This window comes from Rhinolophus hipposideros, assembly GCF_964194185.1.
Source record: "Rhinolophus hipposideros genome assembly, chromosome: 4".
In the NCBI taxonomy this organism is placed as follows: domain Eukaryota; kingdom Metazoa; phylum Chordata; class Mammalia; order Chiroptera; family Rhinolophidae; genus Rhinolophus; species Rhinolophus hipposideros.
In genome coordinates this window covers 12,444,351-12,468,523 of record NC_138050.1, presented here as the reverse complement: position 1 = coordinate 12,468,523, position 24,173 = coordinate 12,444,351, and the positions used below count along the sequence as shown (strand labels likewise).

The window sequence follows — 24,173 nt, the reverse complement described above, 5'->3', positions numbered from 1 at the left end:
TTGCCTCCCCATAGTCTTAAAAATAAAATATATGAAAATTCTTTGGATGCAGAAAGGTTACACAATAAAACTGTATTCTGCCAGGTGAACACCAAGTAAGCTTTCATAAATATCTTGGTCCAGTGTTTCATTTTTAGCATAGCCATTTTTTAAAAACCCAAGAGGCATATTCTTAAAGCTCGTTCAACACAATTCAGAATATCTGAGGTAAACTTAGAGATGCCCAAAAAAAAAAAGCTCTCAATTACCCAGCCATTTCTCCTACATTTCTCTGCAGTGCTGGGAAGAAATAAGAAACAGTCCAGATATCTGGCTGTGGAAAATTCTGGAAAGGGGGCTACATATGTGCAGTCCTGAATGACCAACATAGTACAGTTAAAAAGTTATCTGATAGCAATACTTTACATTTTAAAGTTGTCACAAACTGTCACTGAAGAATGTGTCTTATAACTTACATCTTTTGCTTTGACACCTGGGAAACAGTGCTGGAAACAGTGCCCCAGTTTTAATAACAGTACAGGACCCATTACTAACATTGTTACATTACTAAATTATTCTGTGTTTATTTTAGTATGTCTTTGATAACTATGAATTTATTCTGTAAATTTGTCAAATCCGTTTAGGAAAAGGTATACATAAATATTGAAAAAATAAAAGACTTCTAGGAAATGAGGAATTATTTATCATTCATTTTATCAATAATACTTATGAAGTTTTTTCTTATTGCCAAAATAATGTTATAGGATCAATGCATTGACTCTTCTCTTTGCCTAGAACAATGCTCTTCTAATAAGATAGTTCACCTCCTTTAAGTCTTTGCTCAAATATAACTTTTACTATAGGCCTATTTAAAATCAATCACCCTCTTCAAAATTAATACTATCCCCCTAACAGAAACCTAGTGTGTAAAACCAGTTGAGACAATGATAGAACAGGCGCAAGGAAACTTCTACAATAAGTAGAATGTGAAACGCAAAAACATATACATGAGGCTGCTAAACCAACGAATGGCACCTAAAGCCATTATTCACTCACAAGGATCATCTGGCTTTTGGTTACCGTTTTTTGAAGTTCACAAATATTTATAAAACAAAACTTTTTACAAAAATAAATAAAGCTCCAGACAAGATTTTCAAAGCTACTCTCTCCTATTAGAGGATCATAAATTACAGTTGATTACCTTCTTTCCCTCCTCACTCCGTTTAATCTGCTGTTGAATAAGACAACAGCTTTACCAATTCCCAGTTCAGTATTTTTTTACATTACCTTAGTTAAGGATTCTCATATAACAAATGTTATGTGAATAAGAAAAGTCACTTAAAGAAGCCTGGCTTTTAGAGTTAGAAGGACATTTTCGAGACACTTGCTTAGGAAAGACGCCATCCTAACGAAGCATATACAACAGCCCTGACAGACTGGGATCATACGAGTCACAGCCTCCCATTCCAACACTTTTCCCAAGTTATTCACTCTGTTATTAGCTGTGCAACAACATTGACTGCGCAAACATGCTATTAAAAACCAAAAAAATGAATAAGGAGAAAGCACACAAGTATATGAATATCTTATTCAAATTTGCGGAAACAATGTCTTCATAGATTTTTGGCAATAAATATTCCTCCAGAAGTACAAATTATGCCATGATTAATAGATACATTATAAGAAACTAAAATAATTAGAATAGAGAGAGAAATCATACCTTCTATCAATAGCTCTTGTCCATGACTGCCAAGAAGTGTACGAGATAGGAATGGGGCAAAGTCTACAAAAATTTCACGAAGAAGAGGAGCAACTTTTTCTAAAGCTCTTTCAAGTTTTGCAGTGATGCTGTTGAAATTAAGACATAAAGACTAGTAAATATAATTCAAAATAAAAAGTGAAATAGACTTTACTTCTAAATTAAAATATTTGAAAATCATAAAAGTCCAATTCTAACCCACTGAAAAATAACAGCTTCATGTAGAAGGAATATCCGGTACAGTTTTACATCAGTCATAAGGTGACTCAAAAGATGGCAACTAAATTAGAACGACTATGCAGTGTAAAGGAATTGGGGTTCTGTAACCTTTGAGGGCCATAAACTCTATTCATAGCTCTAGGAGCTTCAAGAGAAGAAGTTGTTGTATGTTTTCTTTGTCTATTCTTCTATCCGTCAAAGAAATGGTTTCGAACACTTACTACATGGATCACCATTCCAATTACAAAGAATTAACTCGATCTCGAGTTCCCTGAAAATTCCCAGAAAAGCTAAAAAATAAGAGAATAACTGGAATTCAGTGTAACACAGTTGAATTGCTTTGACAAAGTGGGCATGTTTCATTGCATAAGCCCACTTAGTTTTATTTACCAATCCGTGCATTATTATTTATATTGTTCACTATTAAGTTTTAAGTTATAAGGCCTTACATAATACATAAGCACTGTTTGACATTCTTGAAAACACCTGAAACAGTATATGTAAAAGAAAAAAAAAACATGGGTAAAATAAATAATTCTGCTCAAGCAAATAAAAAAGTGTTTTGGAGTAAGGCTGCTTAGGTGACCATGGGACATTAGACTGCCTTTGCCAGCAAACTGAAGAAGATCACAATATCTACCCCTTGAGCATTAAATGAGCTAAGGCGTGTGACATGTACAGAAAAGTACCTGCACACACTGAGAGGTCAATAATGGGAGCTCTTATAAGTGCTACTTTGAATACAACACACCTATATTTACTCTTAAAAATGTGACTGATATATTTTTAAAAATCAATTAAATAATATAATATTGGATGGCTTCTTCTACATAGAAGATATGTACAGTAAAGAATTAAACAATGCTTCAAAATAATAAAAGTTCTGCCACAATGCCAAGTAACATTTTTGTTACACATGAGGAAAACATAATGACGAAAAGGTAATTCATCACAGAATAATTTGCAATATATTAGTGATAATTAAAACTAAACTACTGCATATTTTTTAAAGCAATTAAATGTTTAAACAGGGATTAGGAAATAATCTGGGATTAGGAAATAATCGTTCCTACTTTGAAAAGAGCATGATCTGAATCCTTTGTATACACAAAGCCTCACCATTAGCACTTTGGCTTTGTCTCCTCTCACCTGGGTCAACGCTTTAGAGAAAGCAGAACTCAGGAGGAAACTCAGATTTAGGCACTTCCATAAATACTTAAAGAGAAGTATTCTGGAGGTACAACTCTACACAGTAAAAAAAGACTTGTGCGGTCCTTCCCAGACTTACAGCAGATAAAGAGTTTTCAGTATTCTCCCCTACTCTGTTATTCCTGATGCAAGCACCTACTTTTAGCAGATGGTTCTCATAGTTTAGTGTAGGTCAGAATCAACTGCAAGGCTTGTTTGAACACAGACTCCCAGATCCCACCCCCAGAGATACAGATTCAGCAGGTCCCTGGGTGCACTGTGGGAACTTGCACCTTCACCAAATTCTCAGGAGGTTACTGCTGGATCAGGACATACACTTTGAGAAAAACTGTTTTAGTGAGAGTATGTACTGCTAGTAAATTGTAATAAAACAGCTAGCAAAAGAACGGCTACCTAAAGTCATAGAATAATAATGTCATTTCTGACTTTTGGTGACTATAGACAGAATTTCTTTTTTAGATCTACTATGTCATTCATTCCTTCTAATCTCCAGGATCAATTCTTATGACTCTTCCCAGCTAAAGTAATCCCCTCTACTAAGGAAAGCTAAGGAAGAATGTCAAGTGTGAACCGATGAAAAGGAGAAAAATCTAGATATAATTATGATTGTTTGTTTTTGCAGCTGAATTCTGAGTGAAGTGTGGATATCTATTTTTAGTTAAGATTAATTAATGAGAGAAAAATTCTAGATTTATAAAGGATCACATCATAGTGATAATATTGGATAGCAATATAGTAACTAGTGAGGAACAGTTTTCCCTAGTTTAAAACTTTTTCCTTATTTTCCAGGTTTATGTATGCTTAGAGCAGGGGTGTCCAAACTTTTTTCTACATTTTTTACCAAAGGCCATATGCGGTAGAATACACAAACAGCCGGGCCACTCACTCGAGGTGAAGTATGTATTGCCTCACCTGCTTTATTTAAGTAAACTAAATATATTTTTGGAATTTTCTGCGGGCCAATTAACAATGGATTGTGGGCCACAGTTGGCCTGCGGGCTGCAGTTTGGACACCCCTGGCTTAGAGGCTTCAGAACTGCAAAATACAGTTCTTGGTGATTAAGTTAAATATCAAATGGAAACTAATCTAAACAACTAAGCACATGTGCATATGTAAAAATATATTAATTACCTTGACTTAAAGGTAATGGATAAAAACAGACATTTTTCAGTGAGTGAATCCCTAAATAAGATTTTTTGTAATTATTTTCTTATAAAATTTAATAGAATATTAAATGATGCTTATACATATCATGCTGTAACCATAATTTTAATTTTCCATTAGGAAGCAAACAATGTAACATTTTGCACAGCAAGAAATCAAAGCTTAAGTACCAAAAAAAAAAATCATTATCAAGTAATACTGCTAAATTTCTCTATCATATAACAACAGAATCTTCTAAGTGAAAAAAATTACATCGTCGCCTTTTTACAGTGCAGAAAATAAACATTTTTGTTGTTAATATTTACAAATTTCTCACAATGTATTTTAAAGGAAAGTATACACTTATGTGATCTTCATCCTTACATAATTTAAATTCTCAAAGAAAATGGTATAAATACAAAACTCAGCTTTACACCTCACCTGGCAAATAACCACCCAACATAAAGAAACACAAAAACAAAACTTTTGGGCTTTTATTTTTATTTGAATTCTCATCTGAGAGAAACACACAATGAAAAACTCCTTTTTCACACTGGCGAGGCAAATATGAAAAATTTATCTGCTAACATGAAAAAAAACCACAATTAAATGAAACACATTTTAACAAGGGAGAACTCCTTGGCCATCCATCCTCCAAAAATAAATGAATTATTCACTACATTTAGAATATACTTTTTATTTTAAAAATAGAAATAACATTTAATTACCAGAAGAAAACAAGGTTTTGCGGAAAATAGTTTTGTAAGAAAATTAGCATATTTTAATTAATTTAGGGAAAATAAACTCAGTAGTAATTTTTCAGTTTCATTTGAATGTTTATGTTCACTTACTCAAAAGACATTCATTTAGTCTCAGGCATTTTTTTACACAGAATACAAAGGTGCACTAGATGGACAATTTGCCCTACACAGACCTTGAGTGAGGTTTATAATCTTAACACTCTAGTAACTCCTTATTATTTGGGAAAGTTCTTAAGCCCTAAATATAAAATTTGTCAACTCTAGGCTGAACTACAGTGTCTCAAGCTATCCATTCTTCTCTCCCTACTCTTTTCTTTTCCATTTCCTTCAGTCACACTAATGATATTTGTGATGCTATTTGGATTTTGGCTATTTTTCTTGATAGGAAGTGTAGATTTTTTTTAAGAAAGAGAATTACTGATTTCCGTGAAGAAAATTATTGTTATCACTTGGGGAATTTATCAACTACTCTAACAAAATTACCAATTGTAGGAAAACAAAACTATTAAAAGAACATAATAATGCTTTAGATGAAATTCTATAGCTCCAATGCTTGGATTAAAACAATATGACTTAAAACAAGAGTTTATTATTATGGTTTAAAAAAACACAATTATGTATTCGCCTTTACCTGTATTAAGGAAATCTCATTTACAGAGTTTTATAGATTCTAAAACATTTATTTGAATAAAAGTATTATTAACTGGTGGGAGTAAAAAAGGTAACAAAAACCCAGGGCTGCAATTATTATCAAATCTTACCAAACGTAACTGATCTGACCTGGAGATATATCCAAGGCCAAGGTGATTGTAAACACATGAATCAGCAAAAAATGTAAGATTTACGGTTTCTTGTTTTTTCTAAATGAATCCCCTTTATAATTATATTTCACAATAGAGTATTATTTTCAAATGTTATATGTTTTAGAATTCTAGAAAAACATAATAATTTAAGAAACTGCTCTAGAAAAACATAATAATTTAAGAAACTCACATTGTGAGTTATATTTCAATGAACTCCATTATAACTTCATAAAGTTATAATTCTTATTTACTTTTAATTTTACAGTTTTGTATTCTCTTAGATCCTTAGTATAATGTTAAAAATATTATAAATACTTAATAATTTAATTTGGTATATTAAAGTTCTTAAATTTCTTCATTTCTTAAATCATACAAAATAATGGGTGTGTCTAATAATAAATTTAGAATGAGAATAAATAATTATGTCTCTTAAGCAATGTCCTATAAGATATAGCTCAGATATGAAGGAAATTATTATATTAGTGAATTCCACAGTAGATTATTTTAATTGAATACTGTTATGTAAATTAGGAAATGCTGGCAGAGGTTAAGTGAACTGCTTTGCTTATGTTAAATTAGATGCAAAGATTAGGAGTATTAATGATAGCAAAACTATATTATAAAGTTAAATTCTTAATCAGCTGCATATTATGACTATTAATTGACAAACACTGACTTTAAATATTTTGTCTATATTTCACTAAACTTAAAGTATGAAATATAAACATATTAGTTGATGAGAGATCTCAGAATCTATGAGACTGGAACTTACTGATAAACAGTTTCTTTAAATTATAAACTTTAGGGTCGCAGCCACTAAGCAAAACATGCAACTGAAAAGATTCTTGCTCATTTTATTTCCTCATGATCTTTTAAATTAAAAACTGGCATTTTCTCCTCATTCTTCCTTAACAGAATCATATACATTTTCAAATGCATGATGTACTGTTTAAGAAAGTAGATAAAATTACAAAAACACTAAGAAACTAAGCCTAACTGGAATCTCTTTGTGTGCAAGAAGTTTACTCTTTTATGTGGTGAACTACATTTGAAATACATATTTTTTTAAGTTTCAAGAAGTGCAATGCTGGTATATGTTTAGATAATTATAACAACTTCTTTAGAGTACAGTTTTAGAAATTGTTAATTGCATGTTTTGCAGGCTGAAAGAAAATGAAAGAAACTGAAATAGAATTTCCTTTCTAGTCAATTCGTTAAATAAAATGACATAAAAATTAACTATACTGGAACAAAATATAAATTTCAGAATATATGTCATTTCACTGAGACCAAACAACAACCCTAGTAATATAAAGAATAAAGGTAATTGTGTTTTAAATAAGGGATATAAAATTGAATAAAACTTTTCCCATTAAATAATAATTTAAATATATTATGAAAGAAATGTCAATGGAGTAGAAAACTGTGAAGGATCACCAGAACCCCCTTTAGGATAGAGATCTTCATCCCCTGGAAAGTTCAGAGAAGGACTACTGGGTTATGGCTCCCAGTTGAATCCCTCCCCAGAAAGCACCAGTCTCACCCACAGCTAAGTCCCCTCAGCAGGAGCGATCTGTGTTCAAACACTAGTCAATGAGGAGATAAAAAGGCCCAGGACCCTCGACAGCTGAGGACTTCTGGAAGAACTATTCCTCTCGCAGAGCTTTCCTGTGGCACGGCTTGACACCTCCCTTACAATGGCATCCCTTTTCCTTCTGACCCAGCCCCTCCCAATTCCTCAAGTGGTGGTGTGACCAAGAACAGTCCTCAGTACACTACCTGTATACAACGCTCTATCTACGAATTTGTTTCCTGGGGGAGCAGTCAGTTAATGAATGTTTTTAGTATAGCACTTGGTTCACATAATATTTTTTGAAAATACAAATTGGAAAAAAAATTAATTAGGAATATGAACTTTTAAAGAGAAATAGAGTACTTCCATTTAGGTTGTAGAAAGCTGGAGAGGGTCACTCCCACACTAATCACAAGAGAAAGTCAGATAATGTACAGAATTATAAAGTTGTTAGAACCTGTCAGAGAGCTGAAGTATCAGGCCAACCAACTGGCCTTGAAATCTGAAGAAAGACCTGGGAGGGATGCAAGAACTTGCTTCCTTGGGGTGAAGCACAGAAAGAAGAAACACTGGGGACCATATACGCTGGTAAGAAATCAGCTAAAACTTTGAACAAATTGCTGAAGTCCACGTGTGTGAGCTAATGTGAGAGAAGAAAACCTTCCAAGCTGGAGACACAAAGGAAGTTTGTAGGAGCTCGCAGGCTCTTCCCCACAACCCTCACCATTCCTCATGAGGAAAACTGGGACCTGCATGGAAATCTGAGGAATTTCCTCCCTGCTGTAGGCTAACGGAGGCAAGCAGTAACCACATCTTTTTGCAGAAAGATACAAAGCCCAGCCCAGATCTTTCTTCCCTAATCCTCTGTGAAACAAAGCCCTTACATTTCAGAAAAGGACAGTAAAGCCATTCACTTGCAGGGGACAGGAGAGAGCCTTTTGCAGGTGGAAAAAGGAAATAGAAAAAAAGCTATCTAAGGGCAGGGCAGGGCTTTATCCTGAGCCCTGATATTTAGATATTCTCCAACCACTTGGGAATGGGCAGGATCAGTGGAAAAGCCCTACTTCCAAGACCCAAGGCAGCACCTGCCTAAAGCCAAATCTGAACCAGAACAACATAAAACAGCCCATGTCCCTCAAAGACCAGCCTTGCAAGTATCCAATAACAAATAACAGCAGACTACTGTAGCAGAAAGAGTCACAGTGTAGAGAACCTCTTTGAAGTGCAGGATCAAAGGAAAGCCTAAAGGTGAGGGTAAAATAGGAATACTGAGTAAAACATTCTCACAAACCAGCCCCTAGATTAACACAGGAAAAGGGAGATAAACTAAAACCACTCAGAGTAACTAAAACAAGGAAACAGAAACCTAGCTCAGCTCCTGGATAGATTGCCTTAACTCCCAACATTAAAGGTCGAACATAAGAAACAAGCCCATTTCCAGCATAAATACTCTGAAAGTTAGTCACTACTGTCCGATACACAACGTTCAGTTTTAATCCAAAAAAAAAAAAAAAAAAAGACATACGAAGAAGAAACATCAATGTAGTCAGAATCACAAACCAACAGAATCAGAATTACAGATAACCAGATGTTGGAACATCAGACAAAGAATTTAAAAATAACTATAATTGACATGTTAATGACTTAATTACAGTTGAAAATATAGTCAACATGCATAAACAGATGGGGAATTTCAGCACAAAGTAAGAAACTAAAAAAGAAACAATGTTACAAATGAAAAATACAGTGAAAGAGACAATAACGCCTTCAATGAGCTTATCAATAGACTTAATAGAAACAAGGAAAGAGAGAGAGAGAGAGAGAGAGAGAGAGAGAGAGAGAGAGAGAGAGAAAGATTGAATGTGCATTCAAGAGCTACAAAACAGCATCAAATAGCCTTATATAGATGCGATTAGAATCCCAGAAGGAGAAATGTGGTATGCCAAATAATGGCTGCCCAAAGGACACCAAACCATAATCCCTGGAACTTGTGAATAAGTTATGTTACATGGCAAAAGGGACTTTGCAAATGAAATTCAAGTTATGTACATTAATGCAGGGAGATTATCCTGTATTATGTAGGTGGGCCCAATCTAAATACAAGAACCTTAAAAAGCAGAAAACTCTCTGGATGGAGTTGGAGAATTGTCGAAGAAGAGGAAAGCACAAAAGGTGTGTCAGTAGGGGGAAGTCAGAGAGAAGGCAAGTGTACGAAGAATGTGATACACTGTCACTGGTTTTGAATGTAGGGTGCCATATTCAAGGACTGGAAAAAGGACTCCAGGAGCAAAGGGCTCCCTGGACTGACAGCCAACAAAGAATTAGGGTCCCGTTCTATAGCTGCGTGAAACTGAATTTTGCCAACAATGTGAATGAACCTAATGTACTTCCAAAGCCTCCAATAAGGAATGCAAACACCAGGATTTTAGCCCACTGTGATTTGGGCTAAATTCATAATGTGGGATTCATAATGTACAAAGCTATGACATAATAAATGGGTATTGTTTTCATGCTGCTAAATTTGCAGCAATTTATTATGGAGGCAATAGAAAACGAATACAAGGAGATAGAGAAGTTAGGGCAGAATATGTGAAGAGATAATGAATGAGTTTTCCACAAATGATAAAGGCCCTTAAAACATGGATGTAAAAAGCACAGAAAAACAAGCAGAATAAAAATAAATGAATAACCTACATTTGTCAAAATAAACTATTGAAATCCAAATATAAAGAGAAAATTTGAAGAAGGCTGTCAGAGAATAAAGATACATTATAAATAGGAAAAATGGCAAGAATGACATTCTCATTAGTATGAGGGCCAGAAGACAATGGAATGAAATCCATTTCATAAATATGTCAGCCGAGGAAGGCAGATCCAAGATGAGAATGTAGGAGGGCACTAGCTCAGCCTCCCAAGAACACACAGATTCAGAGCAATTTCTCCTGAGAGCCGACTGAAAAGCTTCTGCACAACAAACAAAAGAGAGAGAGAGAGAGACCACATAGAGAAGGTAGGGGAACCACATAGCAATTTGGGGACTGAAGGAAGCATCCAGGATTGGAGAATCCAGTGGGTGCTATTGCTTACGTTTTCCCTTGCACTTGAATAGTGGATGGATGCTCTACTCAGGTTGTCTGGTGCATGTGCAGGGCCATTACAGCGAGTCCCCAGCCACCACTCCCAGAGCTAACTCCCCAGACACAGGGAGATGCCACAGCACACATATGAGGGGCTCTTCCACACGGATATTGATCCAGCAGGTACAGCAGGGCTCGGCTGCACAGGCGTGCAGGGCTCCCCTACCTGAATAGAGTGCGGAGCTAGAAAATCACTGCGGTATCCACATACAGGGCTGCTCTGTCCAGAATTATGGGGTACCACAAAGAGTGCACTCAAAGCAGCTCCATCCAGGCCCGGCTCAGGTAACAGACAATGTAAGCATCAAGGCACCTCATGCACACCAGGCTCCTCCACCTAGCACCCACTCCTACTGGTCAGATGCACACCAAGCAATGCATGCACACGCCCCGACTTCAACCTGTATGCCAAAACCATCAGCCTTATTTGAAGAAACAGTGGCTGATAACTTTCCTAATCTGGGGAAGGAAACAGAGAACCAAGTCGAGGAAGGAAAGAGTTCCAAACAAGAAGAACCCATAGAGACCCACACAGAGACATACTGTAATTAATATGGCAAGAATTAAAGATAGAGACAATCTTGAAAACAGCAAGCAAACAAGTCACTTACAAGGGAAACCCACTAAGTCTGTTGTATCAGCTGATTTCTCCACAGCAACTTTAGAGGATAAAAGGAAGAAGCAGGACATCTTTAAAATGATGAAAGCAAGGAATCCACAACCTAGAATCCTATATCCTACAAGATTATCATTCAGAATTAGAGGAAAGATAAAGTTTCCTAAACTAAAACTAAAGGAGATCATCGCCACTAAACCAGATTTACCAGACATGTTAAAGGGTCTTCTTTATGCAGAAAATAAAAAGGCCCATAACCAGAAATGAGATACAGGAAAGAAAGTAATCTCACTGGTAAAGTCAAATACATAATAAACACAATGAAACAACCACTTAAAAAGCTAATATGAAAACTGAAAGACAAAAGTAGCAAACTTAACTATAAGTAAAATAAATAGGGATACACAAAACAAAGAGATATAAAACATGACATACAAAAAAATGGTCGAGGGTAAAAATGTAGTGCTTCATGGATGCATCTGAAATTACCCAACTATCATCTTAAAATAGATTGCTATAGATACATATTGATATGCATGACCCTCATGGCTACCAGCTACAAACCAAAACCTACCAAAACTACAGAAAAATTAAAACATAAGAACTCAATCAAAACACTAAAGAAAACAAGCAAATCAAGAGACCGAGAGGAAAGGAACAGAGTAGAACAACAAAACCAATCAAAAAAGCAATTAACAAACTGGCAATAAGCATATACCTATAAAAAATTACTCTAAATATAAGTGGACTAAAAGCTACAATCAAAAGACACAGGGTGGCAGAATGGATTAAAATACAAGACCTATCTATACGCTGCCTACAAGAGACTTACTTTGATCAAAAGACACACACAGACTGAAAGTGAAAGGGTGGAAAACGATGATCCATGCAAACAGAAACAAAAACAAAGCTGGGGTTGCAACATCCATATCAAACAAAATAGACGTTAAAACAAAGAATATAAAAAGAGACAAGAAAGGGCATTACATAATGAAGAAGGGGTCAATCCAAGAAGAGGATAAAACAATTATAAATACCTACGCACCCAAAATAGGAGCACCTAAGTACGTAAAGCAAATGTTAATGGGCATAAGGCCAGAAGTGAACAGTAACATAATAGTATTTGGTGCCTTTAGTACCCCATTTATCTCAATGGATAGATGATCCAGACAGAAAATGAGCATTAAATGTCACACTAGACTTAATATTAGGCTGGTGCAAAAGTAATTGCAGTATAAAAGGTTAAAACTAATTGGGAAAATCGCAATTACTTTTGCACCAACCTAATAGATCAACTTAATAGACACTTGTGAAATAATTCATCCCCAAACTGCAGATGATACGTTTCTCATGTGCACATAGACTATTTTCCAGGATAGACCACATATTGAGTCACAAAACAAGCCTCAAACAATTCAAGAAGACTGAAATTACATGAAGCATATTTTCTGACCACAATGCCATGAATCTAAGAAGTCAACTACAGAGCAAAAACAGAACAAAACAAAACAAAACACCCACAAATACGTATATATTAAATATATCATGCTACTACACCAATGAAGAAAGGAGAAAATCAAGAACTACCTTGAAGCAAATTAAAATGAAAACAAAATTTATGGGATACAGCAAAAGCAGTTCTAAGAAAGTTTATAACTATACAATTGTACCTCAAGAAGCAAGAAAAATCCCAAACGCACAATTTAACTTTACACCTAAAAGAACTAGCAAAAAAAAAAAAAAAAAGAAAAAGAAAAAGAACAAACGAAACTGAAAATAAGAAAAAGAAGGAAAAATATTAGAGTAGAAATAAATGAAATAGAGACTAAGAAAGCAATAAAAAGGTCATTAAAACTAAAACCGAGTTCTTTAAAAGTATAAAATTGACAAACCTCTAACAAGGCCCTTCAAGAAAAAAAATAAATAAAATCAGAAAAGAAAGTGGAGAGATTACAACTGATATCACATAAATACAAAGGATCATTAAAGAATACTATGAACTACTATATGCCAACAAACTCAACAATCTAGAAGAAATGAATACATTTCCAGAAACACACAAACTTGCAAGACAAAAGCAGAAGAAACAGAATATGAAAAGACTGATTACTAGCAATGAAATTGAAACAGTAATCAAAGAACTCCCAAAATATTAAAGCCCAAGATCCAACAGTTTTATAGGTGAATTCCATCAGATATTTAAAGAAAAAATAATACCTATTCTTTTCAAACTATTTCAAAAAATATTAAAGAAGAAGGAACATGTCCAAACTCATTCCACACGGCCAGCTTGAGGAAGGGAAACGAAAGGAAAAATAAACAATCGGGACTTCATCAAATTAAAAAGCTTCTGTCCAACAAAAAAAACCATCAACAAAACAAAAAGATAATTGACAAAATGAGAAAATATATTCATAAATGATATATAAGCGTTTGATAGCCAAAATATATACAGAACTCATACAATTAAAAAATAAACAATCTGATCCAAAACTGGGCAGAGGACAAGAAGAGAAATTTCTCAAAAGAAGACATACAGATGGGAAACAGACTTACGAAAAATGCACAACATCACCAATTACTATGAAAATGAAAGTCGAAACTACAATGGCTATTATCAAAAAGTCAACAAGTAACATGTGTTGGCGAGGATATGGAGAAAAGGGAATCATTGGTTCAGTGTTGGTGGGTCTTCAAATTGCTGCAACTATACTACAGAAAACAGTACAGACATTCCTTAAAAAACAACAACAACAACAAAAACTGATCTACCATAAGACCTAGCAATTCCTCTTCTGGGCATTTGCCTGAAGAAAATTAAAACACTAATAGGAAAAGCTATATGCACCCCTATGTTCACTCAAGCGTTATTTACCATAGCCAAGATGTCAACACAACATAGGTGTCCATCCATACATGAATGGATAAAGATGTGATACACACACACAATGATATTACTCAGCAATAAAAAAGGACATCTTGCCATTTGCAACAACATGGATGGATCTAGAAGGTATTATGCTAAGTGAAATAAGTCAGACAGAGAAAGGCAAATACCTTACCATTTCACTTATGTCTGAAATCCAAAAAAATCAAACCAAACAAACGAAACAAGAAAACAGACTCATAGAAACAGAGTCTAAACTGGTGGTTGAGGGTGATAGGGTGGAGGGATGGGAAAAAAGGTGTAGGGGAATACAGTCAACGATACTGTGGTAAGTTTTCATGATGACAGAAGATTACTAGACTTAGTGTGGTGATCACAATGTAAGATATTTAAATGCTGAATCATTGTATTTTACACCTGAAAAACATATAATATTGTATTCCAATTATACTTAAATAAATAAAAAAGTCAGCCCACAATTCTATTCCTAGCCAAAAATATCTTTCAAAAATTAAGGTAAAATAACTTTTTCAGGGGGCGGCTGGATGGCTCAGTTGGTTAGAGCGCGAGCTCTCAACAACAAGGTTGCCGGTTCAATTCCCACATGGGCTTGCGCCCCCTGCAACTAAGATTGAAAATGGTGACTGGACTTGGAGCTTAGTTGTGCCCTCCATGATGAGATTGAAGGACAACGACTAGGTGCTGATGGGCCCTGGAGAAACACACTGTACCCCAACATTCCCCAATAAACTTTAAAAGAATAAATAACATTTTTAGACAAACAAAAACTGAGATATTTCATATAGTTGACTTCTAATAAAAGAACTTTCAATGGAAGTTCTTCAAGTATAAGAATTATGATACCTGACAAATTTATATTTATACAATAAATTAAGAGTGATGAAAATAGTAAATGACAGTAAACATATGAGTCATTTATTTTTAATTGCTGTATAGGTAATGGACTATCCAGAGCAAAAACAGTAGTGGTGAACTGTTACTTCATGTGAAAGTAAAATTTATCACACTACTAATACAAAGGATGAGAAAGAATATTTAAGAGAAAACCTTATAAGAGCCTTATACTACATAATAAACAGTAAAATACTATTAAATACTGTGATAATTTAAAGATTTACAGTGTTAAAGCAATCTCAAAAATGTTTAAAAATAAACAATAAGCCAATATTTGAAAGAAAGGAATAATTTAAACAAATATTCCATTAACCTAAGAGAAAGCATACTAAGAAGAAATAAGACTGATGGATAACACCAGTTTTTAGAAAACAAGTTGATAGATATTAATTTAACCATATCAGTAATTATAGTAAATGTAAATTATGTAAAAATATCAATTAAGATATATGATTAGATTGTTGTACTCATTAAAACAAAAAAAGCAGGATCCATTGATATCCTAAGAACAACCTGCTTTAAAAATAAAAATATAGGAGAGCTTCCTTCTGTTCAAGATGGCAGAGTAGCTAAACCCTGTGCTCACCTTCTCCCAAAACCACACATCAAAATTACAACTAAACTACAGAACAGCCATCACTGAGAATCAACTGAAGTCTAGTGCAACAGAAGTCCTATAACTAAGGATATACAGAAGAAGCCATGTTAAGACTGGCAGGAGGGGCCAAGACACAGAATGGGCTGGTCCCACACCCACGTGTGGCAGCTAAAAACTGGGAAGGATATCTTGGTTGCAGAGGTTGCCCCTGAGGAGTGAGGAGTACCACCCCACCCCAGGTACTCCAGCCCACAGCTCCAATTCCAGGAAAAGAAATCGTATAATTTCTGGTTGTGAAAACCAGTGGATATTGTTTGTGGCTGAGTGAGAAAAAGGGCTGTTGAAGTCACAGGAGTTCCATTAAAAGGGCCTGCACATGGACTTACTAACTAATAGACACACACTCTGAGCTCCAGCACTGAGGCAGCTGCTTGAAAGGAGCCAAGGACATATGAAAAAAATATATATATAAAAAAGAATTGCCTGGCTTAGGGCAAGGGCTAGAGAGGCAGCTTTCACCCAGACAGAAGTGCTGGCAGAAGCTATTGTTCCTATGTTGGCCTCTCCCTCTACCCTGCCTGCAGATGCAGGTGGGCACCATATCTCAGTATCCACCAACATGGCTAACACCACTGGCCTCATGCTGGTGATTCCCTGAGACCCACACAACACGCAGACCCATCCAAACTGCCTTCAGTGGCTTTTGCATACAAAGGGTCTGACTTGGCTCATGCTATAGTCTTTCCTAAAAATCTCTCATATTTGTAAACACTTTTAAGAGCCTTATACTACATATGAAACAGTAAAATACTGTTTACCTATTTGTAAAGGTTCACAAATACCAAACAAGCAGAATATGGCTTCAGCATGCCCTGTAACTCTTACAGAGTGAGCAAAAGCCCAACATTAGTGGCAGCCAGCCTCAGTTCAGAGCTTGGCCTCTTGAGGCACTTCCAAGCCCAGCACTAGTTGAAACCATCTGAAGATGGCTTTGTAGTTCATATCAAGTGGCCCCAGGCAAGGCACAGGCACTGGCTAACCCTGGCCTATTACCAGATCTCCTCCTAAGAGGCCCCACAACCGACAAACCTGGTGGCCTGCTTCAGACTACACCATAGCTCAACCCAACCACCTCTAGAGATGACACATCCAAAGGACAGACTCAGCAGGCACCAGAGCCCTGACAAAGGGAATCCTGCTCCATAAGGTCAGCTCCTGCACAACAGATCCTTCACTGTAGTCAGGGCTAGTCCTCACAACCAATCAGCCTGAGGGTCAATTGCTCCCATTGATGTACCAATCAACCAAGGCTCAACTACAACAGGAGGTCACACATGACCCACACCAGGGACATACATGGAACAACTGGCTCAGGTGACTAGGGAAACTGTGCCACTGGGTCTCACAGAACATCGACTACAGTAGGCCACTCTACAAAACTGGGAAACATAGCAGCTATACCTAATATATAACACAAACACAGGGAGGCAGCCAAAATGGGCAGACAAACAAATATATCCCAAATGAAAGAACAGAAGAAAAGGTCCAGAAAAATAATTAAATAAAATATAGACAATCAACCTATCAGATGCAGAGTTCAAAAGATTGGTTATAAAAATGATCAGTGATCTCAGGGAAAACTTCAACAAAGATAAGAAACATAAAAGTGGAGATAGAAAACATGAAAAAAAAAAGTCAGAAATTATTTCAGAATAACTGAAATAAAGAGAACATTAGAGGGAATCAACAGATTAGATGAAGCAGAGGATCAGATCTGCAATTTGGAAGATAAGGTGGCAGAAAACACCCAATAAGAATCGCAAAAGAAAAAAAAAAGAATCCAAAAATAAAATGAGGATAGTTTAAGCAATTTGGAAGATAAGGTAGCAGAAAACACCCAATAAGAATCGCAAAAGAAAAAAAAAAAAGAATCCAAAAATAAAATGAGGATAGTTTAAGGAGCCTCTGGGACAAAATCAAGCATACCAACATTCACATCATAGGGGTACCAGAGGAGAGGAGAGAGAGCAAGGTATTGAAAACCTATTTGAAGAAATAATGATGGTAAACTTCCCTAACCTAGTGATAGAAATAGACATACAAGCCCAGGTAGTACAGACGTTCCCAAACAAGATAAACCCAAAGAGGCCAACATCAAGACACATCATAATTAAATACCAAAGGTTAAACACAAAGACAGAATCTTAAGCAGCAAGAAATGCAGGCAGTTATCTACAAGGGAGCTCCCATAAGACTGTCAGTGGGTTTCTCCATAGAAACTTTGCAGGAAACTCCACAGTATTTCCAGCAGGATTGGCAGGAAATACTCAGTGATGAGAAGCAAGGACCTATAACCAAGATTACTCTACCCAGCAAAGCTATCATTTAGAATAGAAGGACAGATAAAGAGCTTTGCAGACAAGGAAAAGTTAAAGGAGTTCATCCCCACTAAACCATTATTATAAAAATGTTGAAGGGACTTCTTTAAGAAGAAAAAAATAAAGATAAAAAATATGAATGATAAATGACAGTAACTACATTTATCTATCAAGAATTACTTTAAGTGTAAATGGATTAAATGTTCCAATCAAAAGACATAATGTGCCAGAATGGTTAACAAGACTTTTATATATGCTGCCTACCAGAAACTCACTTTAGATAAAAAAGACCCACACAGACTGAATGTAAAAAGAAGTAAAGAGATATTTTATGAAAATAGAAATAAACTAAAATACGGTGGTGTGTCAATACTTATACCAGACAAAATAGATTTATAACAAGAGACAAAGAAGGACTGAGTAATCCCACTTTTGGGTATTTTTTTTTAAGAAACCAAAAACACTATTTTTGAAGAAACCAAAAACACTACTTTGAAGGGACATGTACATCTATATGTTTATTGCAGCATTATTTACCATAACCTGGAAGCAACCTGGGTGTTCATCAATGGATTAATAGATAAAGAACAGTTGGTACACACATAAAATGGCGATTATTCAGACATAAAAAAAGAATGAAATCTTGCCATTTGCTGCAACATGGATGGACCTAGAGAGTATTGTGCTGAGTGGAGCAAGTCAGATAGAGAAAGACAAATGCCATACTTCACTTATGTGTGGAATGTAAAGAACAAAAGAAATGAGCAAACTCATAGGTACAGATAACATTTTGATGGTTGCCAGATTAATGGATGGTTGGGGGGATGGGTGAAAAACAGAAATGATTAAAAAGTACATATTGGTAGGTACAAAATAGTCATGGGGATGTAAATTCAATAATATTGTGATAACTATGTACGGTGTCAGACTGATACTAGATTTATCAAGGTGATCACTTCGTAAGTTATATAAATGTCTAATCACTATGTTGTACACCTGAAACTAATACAATAGGGTATGTTAACTGTAATCAAAAAATAAAAAATATTAAAAATAAAAAATAAAAATATAAATTTAAAGTATATGAATGAAAAATAATTACCATTAAAAGTCTAATATAAAGAAAGCCAGAATAAGGAGTTCAAAAGTTTTAACTGAATGAGATATTAGAACTTACACCATACTTGGCAAATTTTTTTATCAGTTGAAAATTACAAGAAAAGTTAATTTTTGCATGATATAATTAAATGATAGAGTGAAGCGATCTAACATAAACCGGTTGAAAGAAGTGATTAAAGAAAACTAAACCATGTAAGGCTTATACTTAATCTGGTTTAGAATGATAAACAAACTAGCTATATAAAAATAATTTGGACTTCTAACTTTAATAACAGTTGGATAACCCTGGATGGAACAACTAAGAAATATGGACAAAAATCAAGCCAAAGAAAATCTTTGAGGCCAATGGAAAGTTAAGGTAGGGACCCATGATTTGACCATGATGCTTTAAAAAGAAAGAAAGAAAAAAAAAGAAACCCAAAAGATGCAATTTTGGTGTTTGTCCACTTTTGTCATATGGACATGTTTTTGGAAGAAGCTGTTCAACAGCTTAGCAGTTGAACAAAATTTTTAACAAACCAAATGGGGAAGAACTAAAGTCCATTGCCCACCAAAAGGGAAGAAAAACCCTATGATTCAAGGTGGTATTATACAGAATTGCATGCTAGAGTAGTGGTGAACCAAAAAATGACTAGCCTTCTCACCTTGACTGCATTATGTCATGTAGGATTGCTAGTGCCAACAAGAAGCAAATGTACTTTTTTTCTGGAACTGAAATACCATTTTTTGCCTTCCTATAATCTCTTTACAATCTTTCATATATTAGGTTCTTCACAATATAATTAAAAAAAAGATATTAAAGTAGACAAGAAGATGTTACTGAATACCAAGAGAAACATAAAATCATAGATAGTTCCAGGAAAAGCCAAATAATGAAATAAAGACTTTATAGTATTCCTCATATATTCATAAATTAAAGACATAGACAATTGGAAGAAAATATTAAACTATAAAATATAAAATGGAAATTCTAGTACTTACAAAATTTAAAATTAAGAGAGCATAAGATTGGAAACAGTTAAAAGGAGAATTAGTAAAGTGTGCTAAGATTCAAAGAAAAAACTCATAATAATGGAGGGTGGGAAGGAGAGAATGAGAATATAGACAGGAAAGAAATAAAGAAAATGTCTAATATACTATGAAGTGTGATAAAAAATATGGTGAATGTTTACATTTTAAAAATATGTTACCGTAAAAGACACATTACCATTAATCCCCCTCAAAATACTCTCCCTCGCTTTAAACTCACTTATTCCATCATTCTTGCCACTTTCTGAAGCAGTTCTGGAAGTCGTCTTTCCTGAACGTCTTTAGTTGCCCTGTCGTGGCTGCCTTGATGTTCTGAATCAATTCAAAACATTTACCTTTCATTTTAACTTTGGGGAAGAGCCAGAAGTCGCATAGTGCCAGATCCGGTGAATATGGTGGTAAAAAAATAATGTTTTTATTTTACAGAAAAAAAAAAACACATAATGTTTTTATTTTACAGAAATTGCCATACCAGAAGTGGTGTGTGACATGCAGACTAGCCATAGTGATCAAAATATATGGTGACTACTGCTGCTGAGTGCCTTCCAACCAAAAGACAGGGATCTTCAATACAGGAAACAGCATGTTGAACCTTAGTAACAGAGTGTAACAAGTTTCAAATTGTTGAGTGCAGTCAGTCAGTCGGGTGTAAGCTACGGTTGAGAGAAGGTGGTTTCTAAAGAGTGCCATAAATCATCCTCCACCATGACAACGCTCTGAGTCATACATTGCTTCTGGTGTGGCAATTTCTGTCAATAAAAACACTACAATGTGTCCTCATCCACCTTACCCATCAGACTTGGCATGGCATGACTTCTGGCTCTTCCCCAAAGTCAAAATGATACAGGACATCGAATCAGCCATGACAGCACAACTAAAGACATTCATTTAAGAGGACGTCCAGAACGGCTTCAGAAAGTGGCAATGATGATGAAATAAGTGAGTTCAAAGTGAGGGAGAGTATTTTGAAGGGATTAAATGCAATGTATCTTTTATTGTAATAATTTTTAAACACTTACCATGTTGTTTGATCACACCTCATATTCATAATTCAAGTCCCAGATAAAGAATAGAATGAATCAGAAGTATATTCGAAAAAGTAATGGCTAAGAATTTTCCACCCAATGATGAAAGTCACCACATTTCAGATTTGAGGAGCTCTACAAATTCCAAGCTGGATAAATTACAAGGAAAACCCACAGAGCTTATGTACATCATAATGATACTGCTAAATGCTAAACACAGAAAATCATAAAAGCAGGCTGCAGGGGTGGGGAAGAGAAAAAAGGGGAGCACAGAAATAGCAGTGAGACTGGAAATTACCTAAAAAATTAAAAAAGGAAATAAAACACATAAAGAAACGAAAACCAAAAGAGAATTGAATATGTTCAAAACACTATACAAACAAAACCCCGCCAACCTAGAATCTATATTGGTTCAAAATATCCTTAAGAAAATAGAGGTGAATCTCAAAAGATTTTTAGTCTAATAGGAACCGAGAGAATTCATGAGTGGCAGGATTGCACTAAATGAAATACTAAAGGGTGTTCTTTAAGAAGAACAAAAATGATGCCATATGGAAGTCAGACATCTAGAAAGAAATGAAAAACAACAAAAAATGAAAAACATTTCGGTAAATCTAAACAGATGCTGACCAATAAAATATAATTATACTGTCTTGTAGGGTTTAAATTTTACATGTACACACATGTAGAAGTGTGTTTGCAAAATTTGGGGTAAATGAAATTAAACTGTACTAAGATCTTTGCATTATTGGAGAAGAGGAATTAGACAAATCAAGAATTAACGTAAGTAATCTCGAGATGATCACTTAAAACACTGTTTCTCAATGTGTGTTCTTAGAGCAGCATCAAGAGCATTTAGTGTAATGGCTAACTTTGTGTATCAACTTGTCTGGTCCACATTTCATCAAATACAGAGGGTGCCAAAAAAAAAAAGTATACACATTTTAAGAAAGGAAAAAAAAAGTATTAAAGTTTCAATACTCAATATATACAGATAACAAAGGATGAACACAAGGCATGTGTATACATTTTTTTCCACAGCCCTGGTATTATTCCATGTTTCTCTGTGAGGGTGTTTCTAGATGAGATTAACATTCTAATGGGTAGACTGAGTAAACATATTGTTCTTCCTCATGTGGATGGGCTGCATCCATTCAACTGAAAGACATGAATAGAACAAAAAGGCTGAGTAAGAGGGAACTCCTTCTACCTGACAGTTGGAGCTGGGACATTAAGTCTTTTCTGGCCATTGGACTGGGAGTGAAAAATCGGCTCTTCTTGGGTCTTAAGCCTGCCAACTTTTAGACTTTATACCAAGGCTTTCCTTAGTCACCAGCTTGCTAACTGCAGTTACTGGAACTTCTTGGACTCTGGAGATGTACTGAGAACTCTGGTGGTTGGACCTGGCAATCTGTTCTAATAAGCCTGCCGTGTGACACTGTTGCCTGCTGATGTTTGAAAATCACTGTAGTAAGGAAAAAATACTACTATATAACCCTCTACCGAACAGTTTCGTATTACTTCACTCTTAGTGAATGTTGGTTTGTTTGGCAATACGAATAAAACTGATTAATCACTGAAAAGAGGAAGGAAAGGAGGAAGGACAGAAGGAGGGAGGGAGAGAGGGACGAAGAAAGTAAGGAAAGGAGACACAAATAATAAGTATCATAAATCAAAAGGAGGAACTTTCTCAGAGTATATGAATGTAAAAGAATAATAAGACAGCATTATGAACTACTTTATGCCAATAAAACCTACCAAAACTGACACAAGGTGAAATAAAAATCTGGGGAAAACTATAACTATTAAATTGAAATTTTAATTTAAAAACTTTCCCAGATCAGAAGTCTTTGTAAAGCATACCAAATATTTTAGAAAAACAAACAACAACACCAGTCTTATATAGACTCTTCAAAAGACAAAACAGATTTTACATCACCAAGAAATTGGATTCTTTCCTGGAATTCAAGATTTGTTTAGCATTTAAACAATAAAGCAATAATAAATCATGTTAGCTAAAAAAGGAGAAAAACTACATCTCAATCCAAGTGTATGCAAAAATGAAATGATAAGATGAAATTCAGTGGAGAAAATGACAGCAACTCTGTTAATTATAAACACAGACACTTCTTATATTTGATAAAAAAGTATCTACTATAAATAGAGAGGAAACATCAAAATAAATGATGAAAGGTTCAAAGCTTTCTATCTGAGATGTAGAAAAAATTGCCCACTCTAACCAGTTCTATAGAAAATTGCACTGGAGGTACTAGACTTTACTATAAGCTAAGCAAAAGAAAAAAGGCGTAAGGATTTTAAGTTGGAATAAGACTACCAGTCTTTACAGATGAAATGACTGTGTACATACATATTTACTTAGAATTATAAATAAATAATTAGAAATAATAAATAATTAAATTAGTTCAATACACTATAGTGGATTATACCGGGGTACCAAACAATAGTATACACGACTTGTATTCATCTTTTGTTATTGGTATATATTGAGTAATACAATTTTAATACACTTTTTCTTTTCTTAAAATGTGTATACATTTTTTTGGTACCCTCTGCATGTACCAACAAATAATTAAATAAAATTTATTAAGAAAATAATTTACAACAACATAAATATCAGATTCTACTTTTCACCTCGAAGTAATTAGATGGTCTAGAATTACTTCCCATGCTAACAGCTAGAAAACTGTACAAAATACAGAGAACAAGTATTTTCAGACAAAACAGGAAGCACAAAACCATTAAATCCTGAGGAAAGAGAAACAAATGAGGTGAGCCCACCATCATCCAGGTTTCCTGAATGGGGGCATTTCCCTTATTAGAGCAAATACAGAATCCAGCAGCAACCTTTCTGAGTTGACAAGACTAAAATTGTTCAGAGAGTCCAAGGTGAATAGAATTTGGAGGACGGAGTATCCAAAAGGCAGGAGTTATAAAGAGAAACAATTCCCGTAATCTGAGTTTTTGACTGAATAACAATCTATGTATGCAACACCTGAAAGAT

General features: G+C 34.9%; 1 protein-coding gene across 4 annotated transcripts in view; it reads right to left on the bottom strand.

The window, feature by feature from the left end:
* The window catches only part of NBEA (neurobeachin), a 656,028-nt gene that overhangs the window by 374,062 nt on the left and 257,793 nt on the right, over positions 1-24,173 (bottom strand). For all 4 annotated transcript variants that reach the window (XM_081046841.1, XM_081046842.1, XM_081046843.1 and 1 more), the window contains one exon: positions 1,700-1,827. In XM_081046841.1, the coding sequence (XP_080902967.1) occupies positions 1,700-1,827 (128 nt within the window). The remainder of the gene's footprint in view (positions 1-1,699; positions 1,828-24,173) is intronic.